The 22,855-nt window shown below is 39.2% G+C and overlaps 1 protein-coding gene across 7 annotated transcripts in view; it reads left to right on the top strand.

The window, feature by feature from the left end:
* The window catches only part of ADCK1 (aarF domain containing kinase 1), a 192,523-nt gene that overhangs the window by 154,431 nt on the left and 15,237 nt on the right, over window positions 1-22,855 (top strand). For all 7 annotated transcript variants that reach the window (XM_051977503.1, XM_051977505.1, XM_051977504.1 and 4 more), the window contains one exon: window positions 3,071-3,187. In XM_051977503.1, the coding sequence (XP_051833463.1) occupies window positions 3,071-3,187 (117 nt within the window). The remainder of the gene's footprint in view (window positions 1-3,070; window positions 3,188-22,855) is intronic.

The raw sequence follows: 22,855 nt of genomic DNA, 5'->3' as shown, positions 1-22,855 counted from the left end.
AAGAATATATCTGTGGAGGGAGTTTCTTCATGGGAAGTTTCCTATGCTGCAAGCCATACAAGAATATTCACACGATCTCTGTTAAGAACTTGAGAATTGGGGGCAGCTAGATGGTGCAGTGGATAGCCTTAAATTCAGGAGGACCTGAGTTCAAATCCAATGTCAGACACTTAACATTACCAGCTGTGTAGGCAAATCATTTAACCCCAATTGCTTTGCAAAAATAAATAAATGAATAAATAAATAGAAGAGCTTTAGAACTGCTTGTATGGCAAGGGAGACATTGGCATAGGACTGTCACCCAGCATGGTGTGCCCTCATCAAGAGAAGGTGCTGTGCTCTATAAGCAAAGCACAGTTGAATTGGCTCAGAAGAAATGTGAGATGCACAAAGTTAGGGAGTCCACCCCAAATGTTCCCATGGACTATTTGTGCCTGACTTGTGGCAGAGCATTCAGAGCCCATTTTAATCTAATCAGCCGCAGACATTCTGTAACTTGACTCTAATATAGTGAAATCATTTTGGTCCTCTTTGAGAATAAAGGGCAACAACCAATATCCCCAATAACAACAAATTGTATGCATTTTCACTTACAGTCATCTTTTTTTGTGATTCTATGTTGGATTTTTTTTTTGTCTATCTACTTTAAGAAAATATGTATTTTTTAGAGATTTGTTTCGTTTTTTCCTCCTATGACACAGTAACAATGCGAAAGGGAAGCCTGTTGTAAAGATATATTGTATGAGGATGAGTCTCTCTCATTGTCCATCACCCCTCAGCTTCCATTTCTCTCTAAGATCATTTCATTAAGTCCAAGATAGGGGCTTAGGATGCCACTTCCTCCACAACTTTTTCTCTTGTTGTGTTTGTATATTCTCAGCACTGTTTGCCCACTTTGCTCATTGTTTCAGCTCCAGTCATTCTTCTAGCTCAGATATCTCAGTAGTCCAAATTTTTACTCACATCAAGGGGGAAGAGATCCCTTTGATGACGAGATGGCAAATCCTAGAATACCAGTCGATTTTCAAAGTCCTATTGCAAAGTCCTACAAGAATTTTTTTTTTCAAATGCAGCCATATCAATAGCACTGGTCAGTGACCTTCTGATTATTCATGCCAAATGAGTCACACTGTCCAAATGGAAGGAAGCATTCTTTCTAGTTGCTGAGATCCTCTAAATGTTCCTATTTATAGTGTGCTTGTTTCATCAAATTGCCCCAAATAATAAAATTTTCTTTAAAAAAGGTTGGTATAGCACTCCTCACAGGAAAAACAAACAAACCTAAGTGACTGAGAAATGCCTATTGTCCAGACTGTGACATACAATTGAATAACCACACCATTGAGTTAGAACATTAACAAATCAGTTGGACAAACACTGCAGATGGAAATAGGTTGAGCTCATAATTGAATTAGGAAGATGAAAGTAGGCTGCATTGCATTTGGCAAATTGTATAGCACTTTTAACAGTTCTAAACTGTTTCCACATACAAAGACTTCTCCTTCCTCTTATCAATACAAATGTACTCCCAGTGATACATTTAGATTGAAAACCTTAGACCCTCACAACTAAGAGGAATTAAATTTGTGGGTGACCCAAAAGGCAACGGAGAGAGACACTAAACTCAAGTAAATGACAGCATATTTTTAATGATTTGTTAACTTTTGCTTAGAAAGGGGTATAAGAGATGTCATTGAAGAAAGGTACAATCTGAAGGGAAAATAGATTGGTCATTGGCTCAAACAAAATATATCTCTTGGATAGCCTGAAGATTCCAATGGTAACCTTGAAATGTAAAGAGGCTTAAAAGAAGGGCTTCTGCATATTGGATGGATACTCTGTTGGCTATCTTTGGAAACGTGTGGATAAGAATCATATGAAATAAGAAGGAATGGATGTGTTGCAATCTGTATCCACAGAGAGAATACCCACGTCCATGAAATCATAGCTCTAGTGGAGCTTTGAAGCCTGCAGAGTGGTTTAATGGATGGGATACTAGATGAATCTAAATTCAAAACCTAATTCTGACAGTATCCAACTGGTTGACCACAGGCAAGACCTGTAACCTCTCTGAATCTCAGGTTCTTCACCAGAAAAATTTGGAATGTAAGTGTTCCCTTGGTTCCCTTCTAGCTTAAAAGCTATAATCCTGTGTATACATAGGTATATTTACTCTTTGATGTATTTACAGAAGGATATGCAGTGATCATAGGCCTTCTTGCCAAGTTCAGAGGAAATCTGTGATTGGACTGTCCTTAAAGTCTTATGGGAAAAAAATGGGAAGATTGGAAGCCTTGGTAGAGCTTAAATTCTGAGAAGCTTATTTAGGGAATTTGTTCCTGGGGAGTGTTAAAATCAATGTCTGGGTCTCTTGCAGAGATTTTCATCCCATAAACCAAGTATTTCCATTCAGATTCCATGGGAAAGTCTTTTTTTTTTTTAAAGGTTCCATTGTACAGATGAGAAATTGAGGTAGACACATTAGGAAATATGTCTGAGATCATAATGTGGTTTTTATTGTTGTTCAGTAGCATCAGACTTTTTGTGACCTCATTTGGGGTTTCTGTGGCAGAGATACTGGAGTGGTTTGCCATTTCCTTCTCCACCTCATTTTACAGATGTGGAAACTGAGGCAAATTGGGTTAAGTGCCTTGCACAAGGTCACACAGCTAGTAAGTGTCCGAATTGCCAATTTTTTTTTTGAGGTTTTTTTGAGTTTTCAATCCTAGGTTATATTCCACAGCATTAACTGAAAGTTACCAGTGGATAATATTGAATCTTCCTTTTCTCGTACTGGAAAGGGGCCATCTTAATAAGAGCATGGAGTCAAACTAAAGGGGAATACCATTAAAAAAATTGTTTCACCATGACCTGGCTTCTTTGTGTCCTATTCTCCACTAGTGATTTTGTTTTTTTCCTCCTTTGCTATCTCAGTATGACCTCTTTTGTTCTATCCATAGAAAAAGGCCTTCCATTTTTCTGCTCACTGTACGCCATTGGGGTTTCCCCCCTTAGGACTACTTTCCTTTGTTCCCCAAAGACTACCTGACCATTCTCTGTTTCGTTTTAGGTCCCTCGTATTTACTGGGAGCTGTCAACTCGACGAGTCCTCCTGATGGAATTTGTAGAAGGTGGACAGGTCAATGATAAGGTTTACATGGAGAAGAACCAGATAGATGTCAATGAGGTAAGAAAAACATGTTGGATGGGAGAAGATGAAGGTATTGTTTTGACCTGGGGGTGCCCAATTTAGAGAGCTATACCAGAAAGCTATAACTAGAGGCCCTTCTGCCTGCATTATTGAACTGTTGCCTGAAGAAGGAATATGATGGGTGTAGCAAGGCATACATCTAAACCTTTTGGGATTCTGAAGTCAAATCGGAAAATGTGATTTATTTCACATTTCACCCAAGGGCCCTTTCTGCTTCTTTCAGCTCAGGGCAGAGGAGCCCAACAGAGAGTCTTTCTTTCTCCTTTAAAAATTAAAAAGGAAAATTGCAGCCACTATAGGCCTGCCCCTGCTACTTTTCTTCTGAAAGGTGAGCATTGATTGCTCTTCACTTGCTATTGATGAACCACAGAGCTGACTGCTACCAAAGAACAATGGCATGAAATCAATTGGACTTAATTTGCCCATCTGTTCTTTTCTGGAGTTGAGAAACAGTCTCTTTGTTTTCCCCCCCTCACCTCCATAGCAGACCTTCGGAGATATCAGGCGAGAAAAGGATTTGGTTTGAGAGGTATTGGGGTAGTGGAAGTTTGGCCAACCAAGCTTCTGTGGAGAGAGCTGGAACACTGATCACATAAAGAAGGACTGAGCATCTCTGGCATTCTTGTCCCGGTCAGTGTGGGGCCATTGCCTTTAAAGCCCCGTTCTTGGGAGTGTGGATAGAGTCTGAGACCAGTGCATCCCTCTAGCCTTCAATCTTTTCTTCTATCCAGGGTTCTTTGCCCTGTGCCTCTGCCAAAAATGCCCTCCAGCTTCGTTCCACCTCTTGATTTCGCTAGTTTCCTTCAGGGTTCAGCTCATAGTTCACCCTCTCTAGCCTTTCCATGTCTACCTCCTTCCCCTCTGCCTATCCTTGTTTTCTCTGCAAGACTGTCTGTTTATATTGTCTCTTCGTGGGTAGGGACTGTGTTTTTGCCTTTCTTTTGATCCCCAGCTTTTAGCCCAGTATCTGGCACAAAGTAAGCACTTACTAAATGTTTGTTGTCTGACAAGCTTAAAGTATAGAGGAATGGGATGACTGATGTGACCTCTCACCCTTTACTCGTGTGCCCTACCCCCAGTATGTGTGAAAAGTTTGAGAAGAATGAAGGGACAAGATAGAAGAAATCTTAGACCAAGTATCACAGAATCTGTCCTGGAAAGAGCATCAAACATCATATAAGTCAAATACAGTTTGGGAAGCCTCCTTTCTATGTCATCAAGGAAAAATTTTAAAATGAATCAGGAAAGGGAATCTTTCTGTGTCATCAAGGAAAAACTTTCTGAAATGAATCAGGAAAGGGATCCTTTCTGTATCATTAAGGAAAAACTTTCTGAAGTGAATCAGGCAAGGGATCCTTTCTGTGTCATCAAGGAAAAACTCTGAAATGAATCAGGGAAGGGATCCTTTCTGTGTCATCAAGGAAAAACTCTGAAATGAATCAGGGAAGGGATCCTTTCTGTGTCATCAAGGAAAAACTTTCCAAAATGAATCAGGGCCAGGTTCTCTCAAATCCTCCTGATTTCAGGCCCTAAAAAAACCCCAGTAGGAATAGGGAGATGTTACCCTGATGGGGAAAGAGCAGGGGGGGCGGAATTCTGTGTGTACCATCTAGCTTATTTCCATGGACACATCTGATCTCCAGTTCTTTGGCCTGGTGGGATAGTCCCAGGTAGGTTGAGCACAGAGATGCACATCCATCCGTCCATCTGTCCAAACAAATCCAATGCACTTAGACACATCTACTCACTTTCTTGTCACTCTGTATAAATAGTCTGTAGCTTTGGTCAGGGGAAAAGAAGGGAGCTTTGGCTAAGCTCAACTTTTTCTTAGGTGACCTTAAAGATGAACTGAGCCTCTCTCATCTCAGATATAGGAAGGATCTCCAGGCCCTCCCTCCATTTCCAAACAGGTTGGTGACATTTACTTAATGCCTTCTCTGGCAGGATTATCATTAAAGCCGCTCCCAAAGCACATTAATCTCTCTGGATCCTCGCTGGTGCAGGCCCGTAATGGCATTTAATCGGAGGAGGCTTTGATTTTTAAAGACAAATGCAAACACAACATGATCTGTTAATGGTTCTGTTGCTTGTTCACACCAAGAGTGCTTGCTACTAGATATAAAGAGAATACTGGGATGTAGAAGTATAGTGCAAAGAGCACGATTTGCTCTTTATACATCCAGATGGATTAGTAGTCAAAGTACTTGAGTTCAAATCCTGGCCCTACCACTTATTCTTCCATGACTTGGTGCAAATTATATTTCACCCAGCTTCTCTGGGACTCAGTCCTTCATCTGTCAACTCAATAGACTTCTGAGGACCCTCCTAGATCTCAATCTGTGATCATGTTCATTATGATTCAGACAGGTGGGGAAGTAGGATTTGGAAGAGCAGACTGAGATGGGTAATCATAATAATTTGTTGTTCAGTTATATCTGACTCTTTGGGATCCTATTTGGGATTTTCTTGGCCAAGATATTGCAGTGATTTGCCATTTTCTTCTTCAGCTTATTTTACAGATGAGGAAACTGAGGCAAACAGGATGAAATGATCTGCTCAGGGTCACACAACTAGTAAGTGTTTGAGGCTAGATTTGAACTCAAGAAGAGACTTTCTGATTCTAAGCACAGGACTTATCCACTCTGCCACTCAACTGCCCTATGTGATAATAAAAGTTGACATTTATATACATAGTGCTTTAGGGTTTATGAATTACTTTACCTATGTTATCCCATTTAATCATCACCTACTCTGTGAGGGTAGGTACTATTATTATCCCCGTTTTACAGATGACAAAATTGAGGCCTGAGAGTGGTTAAATGGCTTATCCATGATCATATAGCTAGTAAAAGTCCAAGGCAAGATTTAAACTCAGTTCTTCTGCTGCCCAAGTCCATCAATAGTATCCACTCCATTCAAGCTTCCTTGAGGTAGAAAAAACATTCCTAATTCTATCCTGATTTATGAGTTTGATTTATGCGCTGTAAAGTAAGTTTTATCATAATACATAATAAATAAATGAATGAGTCCATTAGTATGCATTTATTTAGTGTTTGCTATGTACCAGGCCATGTGCTAGGTGCAACAGACACAAAGAAAAAAAAAAAGAAACAAACCCTGCCCTCAAGAAGCTTACATGCTATAATCTGGCAACAACAACAACATTTATTAAATATCTACTGTATTCAAGGCATCGTTACTATTTGATAGAAATAAAAAGACAAAAATGACAGCCCTGCCCTCAAAAACAATGAAGGGTGAACACATAGGTATTGTTATTTAGTTGTTTTTGAGACATGTCCTACACTTTGTAGGCCTTTGGGGCTTTTCTTCGCAAAGATGCCAGGATAGTTTGCCATTCTCTTCTCCACCTCATTTTTTACTGATGAAGAAACTGAGGCAAACAGGGTTAAGTGACTTGCTCAGGATCACACAGCTACTTAAGTATCTAAGGCTGAATTGGACCTCAGGTCTTCCTCTGACTCCCGACCCAGCACTCTATACACTCTGCCACCTTGCTGCCCTTTAGTCTAAGGAAATTTGGGGAGGAAGAGAGAGCACTAACCAAAAATATTATGGAATGGTTAATGAAATTGTTATCCTTTCATGGGATCATACCAATCTGCCTGTGGTTCTAGCTTTAGTAGAGATGATATCAATCTAAAAAAATCAGAGCCATGGTAAAGAGGATTGTTTTTTAATTTTATGTGACAGGGAGAGAGGGGCAAGACTGGCAATTTTTTAAAAAATAACTTTTTATTGACAGAACCCATACCAGGGTAATTTTTTACAACATTATCCCTTGCACTCACTTCTGTTCCGATTTTTCCCCTCCCTCCCTCCAGCCCCTCCCCAAGATGGCAAGCAGTCCTTTACATGTTGAATAGGTTACAGTATATCCTAGATACAATATATGTGTGCAGAACCGAACAGTTCTCTTGTTGCACAAGGAGAATTGGATTCAGAAGGTATAAATAACCCGGGAAGAAAAACAAAAATGCAAACAGTTTATATTCATTTCAAGACTGGCAATTTTGTGACTTAGCCTGGTAATCAGATTCTAGTCTGACTTCTGCTGCTAAAGACGTGTGATCCTGAGTAAAGTGACTGAACTCTCTGTCTCAGTTTCTTCACCTAGAAAATGCAGGGTTTGGATGTTCTCCACTGTCCTTCTAGTTCTAGCACCTTATCTTTGGGGCACTGCCTTCAGCTACTCTGGTATTAAGAAATGCCCAGTGAGAAACCCTCAGCTAATGACTTCAGAAAAGCCTAAAAAGATGCTGAATGAAGTGAGCAGAACCAGAATATTGTATATTGAATATACAGAATATTGAACATGGTTCTTCTCAACAATGTGCTGATTCGAAACAATTCCAATAGCCTTACTACCATCTGTATCCATAGAGAGAACCATGGAGACTGAAAATGGATTGAAGCATAGTATTTTCACCTTTTTTTTTTTTTTTTTTGGTTTGCTTGCTTTTTCTTGGTTTTTTTTTTCCCTTTTGATCTGATTTTTCTTGTACAACATGACAAACATGGAAATATGTTTAAAAGGATTGCACATATTTAATCTATCTATATCAGATTACTTGTTGTCATGGAGAGGTGGGGAGGGAGAGAGAAAAAATTGAAACACAAAGTCTTACAAAAATGAATATTGAAAACAATGATTATATGAACTTGGAAAAATAAAATGCTGTTGAAAAAAAGCCCTTAGCTAGAATGAAGTGGGTACCATCTAAGCATCTTTATATCATCATATGATTCTATATAATAATAATCATTAGCATTTAGAAAGGGCTTTTAAGATTTGCAAAATGCTGTGTTCTCTCATTTAATCCTATAAGATGGGTGCTATTATTATCATGTTTACATCTGGGAAACTGAAGCAAAGAGTACTTAAATGACTAGCCTGGGCTGATGCAGCTAGGCAGGTATGTAAGGCAGGATTTGAATTAAGTCTCCCAGACTAAGACAGTTTGACCTATATGCCTGTATGATAATCTTAACTCACTTGATTATATCTGGTAGGCTGTTTCATCCCTAAATAAAGCCACGCGCATCCCTTAGAATTTACATGATTCTCTTCTGTAGAAACTTCAAGTTGCCAAGATAATGTCACTGGATATGGGAGTGCTGGAGGTATAGCTTAGGTGTAGTCTATGCTCTCTCTTATTGTTGGTCATTGAGGCTAGTGTAAGTAGGCTAAGAACGGACCATGTTGGGCATGTGGTGCAGTGGATAGAGCACTGGCACTGACTCAGGACCTGAGTCAAATCCTGCCTTGGACACTTAGCTCTTACCAACTGTGTGACTTTAAGCAAGTTATTGCCTTGCCAAGTTAAAAAAGAGAATAGACCATGCTTAAAAGAATTTAACTTTTGTTTCCTCCTAATTGAGCAGATTACCATTCCTTAGTAATGATTCGTGGTATGAATCCTTTCCCATAGTAAGGACATGATATTCTGCAATATTGGACAAAAGAATCTAAAGAGCATGGCAGTCAGTGAACGTCACTGCCATGGATGTGTCTAATCATCTCTCCAAGGTAATCAACCTGAGAATTGCCTTGCAAATAAAATCTCATAATCAGAGTTTTACATCTTAAGGATCGCAGGACTATAAAATCAGATTCCACATTTTATAAAATTTTACAGATTTTATAGGGAATTTACTCACCTAGAGGTTCCTTCTACAATAGGGATATAGAAACATATGTGATATGTGCATAATAATATGTAATCATAGGTGCAGGATCTATCTCCTTGTTTTATCATCACTGTCATTGTGAGAGAAGACTGGATAAAAGCCTTGCCTCATTTCTGTCTCTCCTCAGTCTGACTTTAGGGTCCCCAAACCCACTCAACTACCAACATTCTAGTGGAAGTGGTGAGTTTACAGACTGAGACCCAGAATGGCTAAATGAGACTGTCTGGCAGCCTTCCTGATAACACAAAGTCCAAAGGACTTTTCTGAACTATTAAAAATCTTGAGTCAAAATCCTGGGATGGGAAGTCAGCTAAGAGGCTCAGTGGATAGAAGACCAGCTCTGGAGTCAGGAAAAGTTGAGTTCAAATATAGCCTCAGACACTTAACTAGTTGTGTATAAGTCACTTAACTCAATCGCCCCCCTCCCCCCTCCAAAAAAAAAAAAAGATCCTGGAATGGGACCAAAGAATAAGCAGCCACATGTGTGTGGGATCCCAGTGGGAATCTTTAAACTCTTTAAAACTCTCTAAAAAACAAAGCAACTCTTTTGCCATTAAAAACCCTTTATAACCTATGTTTTTCCTGCCTTTTCACCTTATCACTCTTCTCCCTCTATCTCACCTCACAAAGTACTCTGCAATCTAACGGCAATGACTTGTTCTTCATACAAGATGCTCCATTTTCTAACCTTTTCATTGCATTTTTGCCATGCTTGAAATGCCCTCCCTCTTCATCTCCACCTCTGGCTCTCTGGACTTCCTTCCAGGCCCAACTAAAATCCCTTCTCTAACAAGCCTTTCCTGATCCCCCTTCATGCATCCCTTTGTGATTATATTTCCATTTTACCCCACATATAGTTTGTTTTTATGATCAATTAAGAGCCTCTTGAAAAGAGGGACAGCTTTTTGCCTTTCTTTATATACCCAGCACAGAGCTTGACACATAATAGGTGCTTAACAAATGTTTGTTGATTGACTGAGGGGCTTGGGGCTTCCCGAAGTCCGCTATCAAGCCGTACTCACCCTTGAGTTGTCCTATCCTACTAGCAGCCTAATCTGCTGACTGATGGCTGCCTTCCTCTTGACAGGAAAAGACAGAAGGGGAAAGTGACTGCCAGGAGAGTGTGCCCAAAGTCACACATGTAGTAAAGGGCAGAGCTGGGATTCGAACCCAAGTCCAGTGTTCAAAGCCCTATATAAATGTGAGTTATTTGCTATTATCAGAAAGACCATATGGCTAGTGGCTAGAGATCTGCCCTCAAAAGCTTAAGTCATGCCTCTGGTAGACACTGACTGTGGGACCCTGGGCAAGGCACTTAATCCCTGTTTACCTCAGTTTCCTCATCTGTAAAATGAGACTTGTTGTGAAGATAAATAATTGTAAAGTGCTTACCCAGGGCCTGGCACATAGTAAGTGATATAGAAATGTTAGCTATCATTATCACCATCATTATTATTATTAATCATTACTTAATTCCTCGACTATGACATCAAGTTCAAATAGGAATATGGGTCACCAATCTGTACAGAAGGATCTTTGTGGGTTGCATATTGACTTAGTTTTAAAATGAAATGTTATCTGTGTTTTATTGTATTTTTATTTACTTTGTTCAGTATTTGCCAATTACATTTTAATCTGGTTCAGGCCCCACTAGGGAGAGTTTAGGGCAGCATTCAGCCAGTATGTTTGATACTTCTACTCTAGGCAATTCTGTGTAACTATTAGTTGCTGCAGAAGTGCTTTGTTAAAGGGAATTTACTCACCTGAGGCTCCCTATACTAATAAAATCATAAGTCCAGGATCTATTCCCTATTTTTATCCCAAGCATGAGATGGGTAAGAGCATTGATTGTCCCGCTCTGTCTTTCCTCAGACTTTAGGGTCCAGAACCTACTGGAATACCTAAGCACTCTAGGGAATATGGCAGACTTATCCTGAAGCTCCATCACCTGCCTGTCAGACCAGCAGGGAGCTGGCCACCGTTCTGGCCCTCGTCTGTTTTTGTCTGCTTAGATCAGGAGCAGGTATCGCTTTGGGGCCTAATCCAGGGATCATATTTGCCAATTACTTTAAGAGCTGGCGACAGTGACTCTCATTGATCTTGTTAAGAGTAAAGGTCGGGTTGCAGCTTGTTTCTCTGGGTTCAATATTGCCTCCTTGAGCCAAAGAACTACTATTGATTGGCAGACCTTTATCGAAGGTTAATTGGATTTCAGTGAGTGTGTTTAGGATCCTGCTGGTACTGGGGACCAATTTAATTTGCGTGAAATTAGCAAAGAGGAAAAGGAGAGTTGGGGATGGTAGGTTGGGGGAGGATGCTGACTAGACACCACACCAGAGGACAATTCTCTCGTAGCATTGGATATCTCTGGAAGAAAGTAGTCTGCTAAGGAGAGTAGGAAAAGGATGATAATTCCTGCTCACAAGGCAAAGCTACCCTGAAGCAGAAAAAGATGTTTCACTTCTATCCCCCAGACACATACATTTTTGGACATGGCCAATGTGAAAATTTGTTTTGCTTGACTAGACTTATTAGATATGAGAAATTTTTTTGCTCTCTCAAAAAAAATTTCGGAAGAAATTGGGATATTAAGTTGGGGGAATGGAGATAAAAGCTAGTAATAGAATCACAAAAATTTAAAAAGAAAGAAAATTAAGAAAAGCAGGTCATGGAAGCATCTTTTAAAATGCAAAGAAGAGAACAGAAGGAAGGTCAATAGGAAACACAGATAAAGCTGGACAGCTTTGAAAATAACAGATTGAATTTGTTACATACTTGTAGGCAGAACCAAGCTATACGTGGTACAGATTTATAGTTGTATGAGTGATCCACTTTTTCTGTTACGCTTTGTATATAGAAAGACTCCTTTTAGTGTTAAAGTTCAAAAAAAAATTTTTTTTTTTTAGAAATTTGTGTCTCTCAGCATGGGACTCTCAAATAGGCAACAACATTTCTGGAAGGAAACTGTGTGTTTCTAAATCTGACTCTTTCCAGGATCATGGGTCATCTGGTGCTGTGCACTCATTTTATAAATAAAATAATTGAAGCCAGGAAGATTAAGCAGTTTTTTCCCCAAGATCACATAGATCGTGAATGGACAGGGCTGGGATTCAAACCCTGGCTTTCAAAGCGAGCACTTTTATGCTGTACTATACTACCTCTCTTACCTGGTCAGCTGCCTAACCTTTCTGAACTCCTCTATCTTCCATGTATTAAAAGTCTTATCTGAGGATCACAGGTTACTGATTTCAAGCTGGAAAGGATCTTAGAGGTCACCTAGTCCAACTCCCTCATTTTACAAATGAGTAAACTGAGGCTCAGTGTGCTAATGAAACCCTTTTCATTTCCTTACACGGAATAATAAGAATGAAATTAAGAGAGAAACCATACATTTAATAGCCAAACCATTGAAAAGATGCTAGATACATGTCCTTAGCATGAGAAGAACAGTTTGTCTCCCGACTCTGGCCATTTTCTCTTGTAGTTCCCCTTGCCCAGAATGCTCTCCCTCCTTACTCTTCCTTCTGGCTTCCTTGGCTTCCTTTAGGTTGCAGCTAAAATCTCACCTTTTACAGGAAGCCTTTCTCAAACTATCTTAATTCTGGTAACTTTCCCTCTCTTGATTATTTCCTATTTATAGCTGGTTTGTACAGAATTGTTTGCATGGCATCTCCTCCCTTAGCTTGCGGATTCCTGAAGGGCAGGAACTATCTTTTTGGCTCTTTGTATCCCTGGTATTTGTCACAGTGCTTATTGACTGACTAATAACCCTTGGGTAAAAGGGTGGAGATCTAGAGTAAGAGAGGAGATGATGGTCCATGCCCGTACAGGCTGTGCATGAGGATCTCCAGCACAGACAGCATGTGATGAGCCCCTTTCAGGAGATGCTAAGCCTGCATAGTAGGGAAGGACAGGTGAGGGCCTCTGTCAGGGAGGGGTAGTCACAGGGACCGAAGCAGAATTGAGGAGGTTGGTGTATCTGCTGTACATTCACCCTTGTAATTTGTGTTAAAGGAAGATAACAATATCACATTACTCACCGCTTAAGATTATTATGCCAATCAAATGCAGTAATGCAAGTCAGTTGCTATATACATATAAGCCACTGCTTGCTCAGAAGCCTTGGAGTGTCCTTCCCTTTCCTTTTGCTGCCCACTTCCCTGTCTCCCTGAGCACAGGGACCCCAAACTCAGTTCTCCATAGACATCGATTAAGCCATAAGTGCAGGGTGTGAGGATTCTGTGCTCAGGGGGGACAAGGAAGTCTCAGAATAAACCAACAAACAAACATCCCAGCAACAATGCAGACCACATGTATTCTCTTATTTGTCCCTTGCCTGTCCCCCAATAGGGGACATTGTGGAAACAGATAGTAATTAATTTAAGTTTCTTCTTCTAGAGTACTGCATCAGGGGATGCTCTGGAGGTTGGATCAGAGCAGCTGAAAAGATATAAAGTCTCTGCCCACTTAAATAAGTGCAAGAATAATAGTATTCAGGGGCAGATAGGTGGCTCAGTGGATAGAGCCCCAGCCCTGAAGTCAGGAGGACCTGAATTAGAATCTGCCCTCAGACACTTAACACTTCCTGGCTGTGTGATGTTGGGCAAGTCACTTAACCCCAATTATCTCAGCAAAAAATAATAATAATAATAATAATAGTATTCATCTTTTTCCAACTTTTCTTTAAAAGCTTGACCATTTTTATGGGAAACAGCACAGTAGATGGATTTCTAGGCTGTTCCCTATGTATAATTATAGCCTCTGGCTTTCCTCCTGTTTTTGCCAATAAAATGTCTGCTGAAAAAGGTGGGGGGATTATTGGAAGATACATAGGGAGGAGTCTGTGTACCCATTTTGTGGATGGGGGAAACTGAGGGGGAAAGGATTAAAGAGACTTACCTAAGAGGAGCGTAGGACTGGTATTAGGAACTCCTGGCTCTCTTTTCCTTGTCTTCCGTGTTTCTTAGCTTATTTCTTCCCTTGGTGGTATTGGTCTTGGTTCTAAAACACTCCTGAGAACAAAAATAGATTATCCTTTTGGGGGTGGTTCCAAATTAATCCAAGCAGTTATGGAATAATTAAAGACTTTCAGTCAATTCTAGTTTTGAGAAAAATCTAAAAATAACTCCTTGATTTAAATATTATTTACTAAATTAATTCTTTACTCAGCCTTTTTATAGATTCCAGTTTTTCCCCCTACTGTTACAGAATAACGCTATTGTGTAATTACTTAGAAATTACTTACATGAGTGGCAAGTTCTTTTTACTAAGAAAAATTAAGGGAATCGTCATCTCCATGAAATGTACTGCTGGACTAAGTTAATGCCGTTGGTCAGCCAAATATCCCTTGGTCTCCCAACAGAACTCAGACAAGATGTCTCCTCTGAATGATTATTACCTTAGTCTGTGGATTGATTCCTTGTAGACCCATGAGGAAGGAGGATCCCGAGAAGTTATCTCTTCCCTTCCCCTGTCTTCAGAGAGGACTACCCCTAGTTCTTTCCCTGATACATTCCTTGGATGAGGTGACTCCCAGGGGCATTTTGGCAGTTGTGTTCTGAAGCATGAATCGGGACTTGGGAATTGGAAAGAATTCCTTGATGCATCAAGAGCTGATCAACAAAGAGTCAGGAGGGTTTTCAAATTACTATTGGCAGAAGAATCCTCTTCTGCCTTGACAGCCTGTCTCAATGGTTCTAGTACCCACTTAGTATGTCTTAGTAAACAGACCCCTCAAAGAGGATGAGTCCCTTTCTCATGGGTGCATTAGTGCAACCCAGAGAGTTATTTCATGGTGAAGTCCTAAAAGTCTCTTTCTAGGGAGAGATGAGATACCTCTGAATGTGATTTTGCCTTCCCAAGTATTGTTATACAGCTAAAATTTGATTCAGATGAACATCAATGGCAGAGTAGTAAGAGCACTAGATAAACAAGGAATATTGAGTTCTTTTTTTTTTTTTAATAACTTTATATTGACAGAACGCATGCCAGGGTAATTTTTTACAGCATTATCCCTTGCACTCGCTTCTGTTCCGATTTTTCCCCTCCCTCCCTCCACCCCCTCCCCCAGATGGCAAGCAGTCCTTTACATGTTGAATAGGTTACAGTATATCCTAGATACAATATATGTGTGCAGAACCGAACAGTTCTGTTGTTGCACAGGGAGAATTGAATTCAGAAAGTATAAATAACCCGGGAAGAAAAACAAAAATGTAAGCAGTTTATGGAATATTGCGTTCTGATCCAGATTTTCCCACTAGCCAGTTATATGATCTTAGTCAAGTTATCTCAAAAGATTATTGAATTTAGAGCTGGAGGAGACCTCAGAGAGCATTCATGCTTCAGCTGGGGGAGACTTCAGAGAGTGTCTAATCATAAAATCCTGGAATCTCAGTTAAAAGAGACCCTTCAGAGATCAATTAGTCCAACCTGCACTTGACCAAGATCCCCTGAAGTAATATTATTGAAAATCATTATCCAGCCTCTGCCTGAAGACCAGCAATCAAAGGGACCTCCAACTTTAGATCATTGAAAAGTTTTTATTAACTTCCCCAATTTCCACATACTACTCCAAATTTTACCCTCTGAAGTCATGCAGAATAAATCCAACGCCCCTTTGACGTAAAAGCCTTTTAAATATTGGAAGATAGCTAGCGTACATCCTCTGAGTCTTCTCTTCTCCAGGCTAAACATCCCCAATTTTCTTCAAACAATCTTCATGGCAAAATTATTCCTGAGGTAAGACAGGATGTCCCATGTACCCAGAAGGTTAATCTGCTTCCACCTCCTTGACTACAACCTGCCCTCAAACCTCAAAGGGGAAAGCTGTGGACGCTGGGCCCAGGAGCCCCGGAAATAGCTTTAGTTGTTGTTTTCAGTTGCATCTGACTCTTTGTGATCCCCTTTGGCAATTTTCTTGGCAAAGATATTGGGATGGTTTGCTATTTCCTTCTCCAGCTCATTTTACACTTGAGGAAATTGAGGCAAACAGGAATAAGTGACTTACCCAGGGTCACACAGCTAATAAGTATCTGAGACCGGATTTGAACCTAGGAAGCTGACTCTTCCTGATAAGGCGTCGCATTCTGTTTTGTGAACTAATTGTCCTCAGACAGTGACTTTTGTCGAGTTGTTTTTCCAGTCACATTCAACTCTTCATGACCCCATTTGGGGTTTCCTTGGCAAAATTCTGGACTAGTTTGCCATTTCTTTTTCCAGTTCATTTTATGGATGGGGAAACTGAGGCAACTAAGGTTTGGTAGTTGTGTTTACATGTACTGTAACCCTTGCCTTTTAGCCACCATAGCTCCTGAATCACAGAAAAAAAAAGTTTGGTTTTTTTTTGTTTGTTTTTTTACCAAAGTCCTTGGCTCCCCATATGGGTATGTTTTTATCAGTAGAAATGACTAAATCTTCTCTCTCCCAGCTTGACTCTTCTACCTCTGGACTTTTTTTTAACCATCTCAGCTTTCCCCACCACAGAGACAGGTGCCTTCAGAAGCTCTGTGGCCTTTTCCTCAAGTTGGCCTCACTGCCCAGAACTGCCTTTGAGAGAATACCCTAGCCATCCACGCCCACTCCTCTCCTGATTCTGTGTCTGATTTTGAACTTTACTACCTTCTTCCCGTTATACACTTTTCTACTATTTTTATCTCCCTGTATGTGTTCTCTTCCCCCATTGGAATGTTAGGTCCTTGAAGGTTAGGACTACCTTTCTTTTGGCTTTGTAATTGTATTCCCAGTGCTTAGTACTATGGCTCATACATCCTAAGTGCTTATTACTTGTTCTATCTGTCAATCATAGATGTTTTATCATATGCTTTGCTGATGCATCCTAAAGATGATGGAATTCTTCCATCTGACTTATAGCTAAAATCTCTGTATGATGGCTTCTCATTAGAATGGGAGCTTCTTTTTTATTTTTAACAATATTTTATTTTTCCAAATACATAAAAGATAGTTTTCAACGTTTATTTTTGTAAAACCTTGTGTTGCAAATTTTTCTCCCTCCCTTCCCCCAAGACAGCAAGCAATCTGATACAGGTTAAACATGTGCAATTCTTTTAAATATATTTTCATAGTCATCATCCTGCACAAGAAAAATCTGATACAAAGGGAAAAAATACAAGAAAGGAAAAAAAAAGCAAACAACAACAACAAACAAAAGGTGGAAATATACTATGCTTTGATCCACATTCAATCTCCATAGTTCTCTCTCTGGATGCATTCAGATGGCTCTTTCTATCACAAGTCTGCTTGCCATCACAAGACATCACAAGGTGTCTTGGTTCACCTCATCCTTGAAAAGAGCCAAGTGCATCACAATTGATCATGACATAATTTTGTTGTTGTTGCATACAATGCTTTCTTAGTTCTGCTCACTTCACTGGGCATCGGTTCATGTAAGTCATTCCAAGCTTTTCTGAAATCAGCCCATTCATCATTTCTTATAGAATAATAATATAGAACAGGAGCTCCTTAAAAGCAAGAAGTGTTCTGTTTTTCTGCATGTATCCTCAGTGATTAGCATGGTGTTTTGCAAACAGTAAGTGCTAAATAAATCTTCCTTTATTCATAGTCTCTTCCATGATTCTGGCTGCCCCCACCAGACATGATTCTGACTTATTAGTGTCCTTTACAAAATGGGATAGCTAGAACTGAGCCATAATACTGCAAATTTAGTCTGACTGGGGTATAAGAAAGCCTGACAATAATCTCCCTTGTTCTAGATGTTGCACCTTTCTTCATGAAACATTTTCCGTTTTTGAATATTATGTTACCTTATTGACTCCTGCTGAACTTGCAGTCCACTAAAACCCCCAAATCTTTTCTCATAAATTATTTCCTTATCCTTCTTCTTGTCTTGTACATAATCATGTAGTTGATTTTCTTAATAAGATTGTAAGAGTTTGCATTTATCCACATTAAATTTCATCCTTTTTATCAGAACATTTTTGGATCTTGAATTTGGTCACTCAGCACACAACAACTTCTAGTATTGTGTCATTCACAAATTCGATATGTAGTCTCCCCCATTAGACTGTAAACTCCTTAAGGACAGGGACTGTGTTTTGCCTCTTTTTGAATTTTCAGCACTTAGCATGGGGCTTGGCACATAGTAGGTGCTTAATAAATACTTATTGATTGTTTGATACCATCTATATTTCTATCCAAGAAGCAGAAGACCGAGGGAAGATCCATTGGAAGTAGTCTATTAGTATTGACAACAATCTATTAATGACTATTCTTTGGGTTTGTTTATTCAATTGGTTTTGAATCCATATAACTTTACTCTCTTCCTATTCATCTCTGTTAACCTTTACCCCAAGGATATCGAAAGAATTTATCAAATGCTTTACTTAAACCTAGATAAATTCTGGCTTTAGCATTATCTTTGCCAGCCACCAGTAATTCTATCAATAATAACAAAAAAGAAAATTAATTAGTAGGACATAACTCATTTTTGACTGAGCTTTTTAAATACCCAACTTCTCCTTTCTAAATATTCATATCTTCTCTTTAATCTTTTTAAAAATCCATAGAATTTTATTTGGAATCAAAAAATCAAGCTCATGGACTTAAAAGACTCTATCTTTCTTTTTAATTTAATATTTTTTATTGTTTCCCAGTTATATGTAAAACAATTTTTACATTATTTCTGGTTATACATGTATATTGATTTTTAATACAGACTTATGAATCATGTTGGGAGAGAAAAATCAGAACAAAAGGGAAAAAATAGAAGAAAAAGAGATTTAAAAAAGTAAACAGCACATGTTGATTTACATTCAGTCTCTGTAGTTCTCCCTCTGGATGCAGATGATGTTTTCTACTCAAAGTTTATTTATACACAATCATAAAATTGCTGTGCATAATATATTTCTGGTTCTGCTTGTTGTGCTCAGCATCAGTTCACATAAATCTTTCCAGACCTTTCTAAAATCAGCTTGTTCATCATTTTTTATAGAACAACAATATTCCATAACATTCATATACCATAACTTATTCAGCCATTCCCCAGTGGTTGAGCATCTACTCATTTTCCAATTCTTTGCCATCACAAAGAGGGCTGCCACAAACATGTGGGTCTTTTCCCCTCCTTTATGATTTCTTTGAGATATAATCCCAGTAGAGACATTGCTGGGTCAAAGGGTATACACAGACTTATAGCCCTTTGGACATAGTTCCAAATTGCTCTCCAGAATGGTTGGATCGTTTTATAACTCCACTAACATTGTATTTGGGTCCCACATCTCCTCCTACATTTATCATTATCTTCTCCTGTTATTCTAGCCAATCTGAGAGGTGTGAGATGGTGCCTCAGAATTGTTTTAAGTTGCATTTCTCTAATCAGTAGTGATTTAGGATATTTTTTCATATGACTATAGATAACTTTAATTTTTTCATCTGAAAATTGTCTGTTCATATCCTTTGACCAATTTTCAATTAAAGAATGACTTGTATTCTATAAATTTGACTCAGTTCTCTATATATTTTAGAAATGAGAGGGGCAGCTAGGTGGCTCAGTAGATAGAATACTGGCCCTGAAGTCAGGAGGGATCTGAATTCAAATCTGACCTCAGACACTTAACATTTTCTAGCTGTGTGACCCTGGGCAAGTCACTTAATTCCAATTGCCTCAGAAAGAAAAAAAAAGAAAGAAAGAAAGAAATGAGACCTTTATCAGAAATACTGGCTGTAAAAATTTCCCCCCCAGTTTTCTGCTTCCCCTCTAATCTTGGCTGCATTGGGCTAATTTATGCAAAACCTTTTTAATTTAATGTAATCAAAATTGTCCGTTTTGCATTTCATAATGTTCTCTAATTTTAAAAAATCAAACTCATGATCCTAGAAGGCTCTACCCTTTGAAAAATAAAAAAATAAAAAGTTGGTGCATTTAGTCATTTTACAAATAATAAAACTGAAGTCAAAAGGTTAAGGGACTTTTTCAAGTTCACCTTGAAGAGCATAGACAGAATTCAAATTCAGGTCCTTTGATTCCATGTCTCCTCATATGGTAAATAAAGTAATTGTGAAGAGGATATGTCTTTCAGTTCTAATATTTTATTATATTCCTTGTTCACACCTACTATATGCCTTTCTATTGCTCTTAGAGAGATTTTTCAGCTTCAGCTTTGGAAGCCATAAAGTTCCATGTATGGCAGGCATTCAGTATTACCCAAAGAATCTGTATGTTAAAAACAAACAAGCAAGCAAACAAACAAACAAACAAAACAAGCGACCTTTCTAAAGTTGACAGGGGAAAAAAGGGAAAAATTACAAATATTGGAGGGACTGTGGGAAAACAGGTACATTAATGCCTGGTTGGTGGAGCTTCAAATTGGTTCATTCATTCTGAAAAGCAATTTGAAACTATGCCCCAAAAGTTATAAAGTAGTTCCTAACCTCCGATTCATTCATACCACTACTAAGCCCCAAAGAAATCAAAAAAAGAGAAAGAACTCACATGTACAGAAGTGCAGCAGGATTTGTGGTAGCAAAATATTAGAAACTGATGGAGTGCCCACTGATTGGGAAACAGATGAACAAGTTATGGTGTATGAATGCGACTGGAACACTGTAGTGCTGTAAGAAATGATGAAAGGAATGGTTTATAGAAATCTAGGAAGACATATATGAAATGGTGCCGAATGAAGTGAGCAGAATCAGAGAACAATTTATAAACATTAACAACAATATTATAAAGACAAACAGCTTTGGAAGACTTCGGAACTTTGGTTAACACAGTGACCAACCCTAATTCTCAAGGTCTAGGATGAAACATGTTACCCACCTGCTAATGAGATCTTGCACATTGAAACATATATATTATTTAAACATGGCCGATGGGAAAATGTTTTGTTTGTTTGACTGTACATGTTTATAATAAAGGTTTTGCTTTTCTTATTTGGCGGGGGGAGAGAGACAGACAGACAAAAAAAGAGGGAGGGAGGGAGGAGGAGAGAAAGAGAGGAAGGAAGGGAAGAAGGGAGGCAGGCAGTGACAGCAAGATGAAAAAAGATAGAGACAGAGAGAAGATGGATTTCTGTTCATTTAAGAAATTAATTTTTTTTAAAAAACACAGGCCTTTATTTCAAAGAAGAAGCTTGTGTATCAAAAGAACTTTGCAATTTCCCAAAGGTAGTCTGGCTCGCTCTCCTTTTGTTTAGTACATCATCCTTTTGCAGTATCTACTCAAGAGATACGTATTGATAGACACTATATAGCTTGTCCTTCCGGCTGAGTATCACCATCTGGACAAAAGGCATTCTTTATATGCGTGGTTTCTCCCATGGGGATAGCTAGATTGGACTCTTTTCAATTCTTTTGAATGATTATGGATCTAATTTAGGAAGCCCCTGTAATGTTTCTGGGGCTTGTGGGTAGTGGCAACTATCTCAAAATTATCTATAAAATGAAGGGTATTGGGCTACAATGATTTCTCAACTCCCTTTTTGTTCTAAATCTATAATATTATTATTCTATCAATGGCAGCCTTGAAAGGAAGGAGAAATCAGGAAGTGGAGGTGGTGGTCAGAGGCCTGTTAGAGTTTGTGGGGTAGGGGGTGTTATCTTTCTGCAAGACCTATTGTTACCTTGGCTGTACAACAACAAATCTCAGTTCAGTTTTTTAGCAGTTGTTAGAGCTATCCACTTTCCATGACATGCTTCTAAATGTGCAATTTCAGGCTAATTCTTTTAGCCCTGAGGATCCCACAAAGTACAGAGCACAGTAAAGCAAAATGAGGTGATTCCAAATCATTCCTTTTTTTTTTTAATCGTGCCACAAAATGAACTGCGTTTGGTTATCCTCTCTATGGAAACCTAGCAGGTAAGGATAAGCAAGATGGCTTCTGTGGAACTCTGTAATAATAACTCCTCTTGTGTTTCTCATACTTTAAATACTTTGGGGCTTACAATGCATTTTTTCCCACAAAAACTTTAAAAAAAGAATTTTGTGCAATAGGTGTTGCAAATATTATGATCCTTATTTTATTTATAGCTCAATAGATCAACAGCCAGCCAGAGCATTTATTAAGGCTTTACGGTTTGCCAAGCACTATGGTAGGAGCTGAAAATACCAGTACACGTAAATAAGACAGTTCCTGCCTCAAGGAGCTGACATCCTGTTGAGAGATGATAAAAACATAAAGGGATCTGGAAAGGTGAAGAGAGAAGAGAAGGCCAGAGAGTGAGTGGAGTGGGAAACAAAATGACTTAGAAGCCTTCAGGGCTAAGAAATCACCAAAATAATGAGAGCAAGTCGGGAATTTCCCCAAGGTGGAAAGCACGAGGTGAAGTCTGGAAAGGGAAAGGTGAGTGTGTGGAATTGTTCGGCCAGAGGCTATCGGCTGTAGTCCCCCTAGAAGTTCTGGGTCGAGGCCATGTTTCCAGTCATCAAAAGGAAGAAAAACATATTTGATCAGTATTTCTTCTGATGAAATTTGGACAAGCTGGAGCTCTGTGGGGACCCCAGTGGCAGCAGGGGGCAGTGTGGCGCAGGAATAGGAGTCCGGGAACTTTTGCTAAGTTGCTAACCTCACGGTGCCTCAGTTTACTCATTTGTCAGAAAGGCCTAATAGCAGCTGCCCTGCTTATTGTACACATTGGCTGTGAGGAGTGAATGACATAATAAAGTGAAGGTACTTTGAAAGATTAAAAAAAAAAAACCTCAAGTTACAGTTCACTTAGTTATTACTATACCATACTAACACTAGTTATTACTACATTACTAATATAATATACTATTATTACTATGACACTTTGCAGTTGAGCTGGAGTTAAAAAGAGCAGGCCACATGGTTAGCACAGTTGATAAGCAAAAATGAATGCATGGAAGAACCACATAGAGAGATACAGGGGCCTTCACCCAGATTTCCCCAGGGGGATCGGGCTGGGTAGAGACAGACAATATTTTACACTCACCCAGTG

This window comes from Antechinus flavipes, chromosome 2 (assembly GCF_016432865.1).
Source record: "Antechinus flavipes isolate AdamAnt ecotype Samford, QLD, Australia chromosome 2, AdamAnt_v2, whole genome shotgun sequence".
Taxonomy (NCBI): Eukaryota; Metazoa; Chordata; class Mammalia; order Dasyuromorphia; family Dasyuridae; genus Antechinus; species Antechinus flavipes.
Note: the sequence above shows the minus strand (reverse complement) of the source record. Positions and strands in the feature narration are given on the sequence as shown.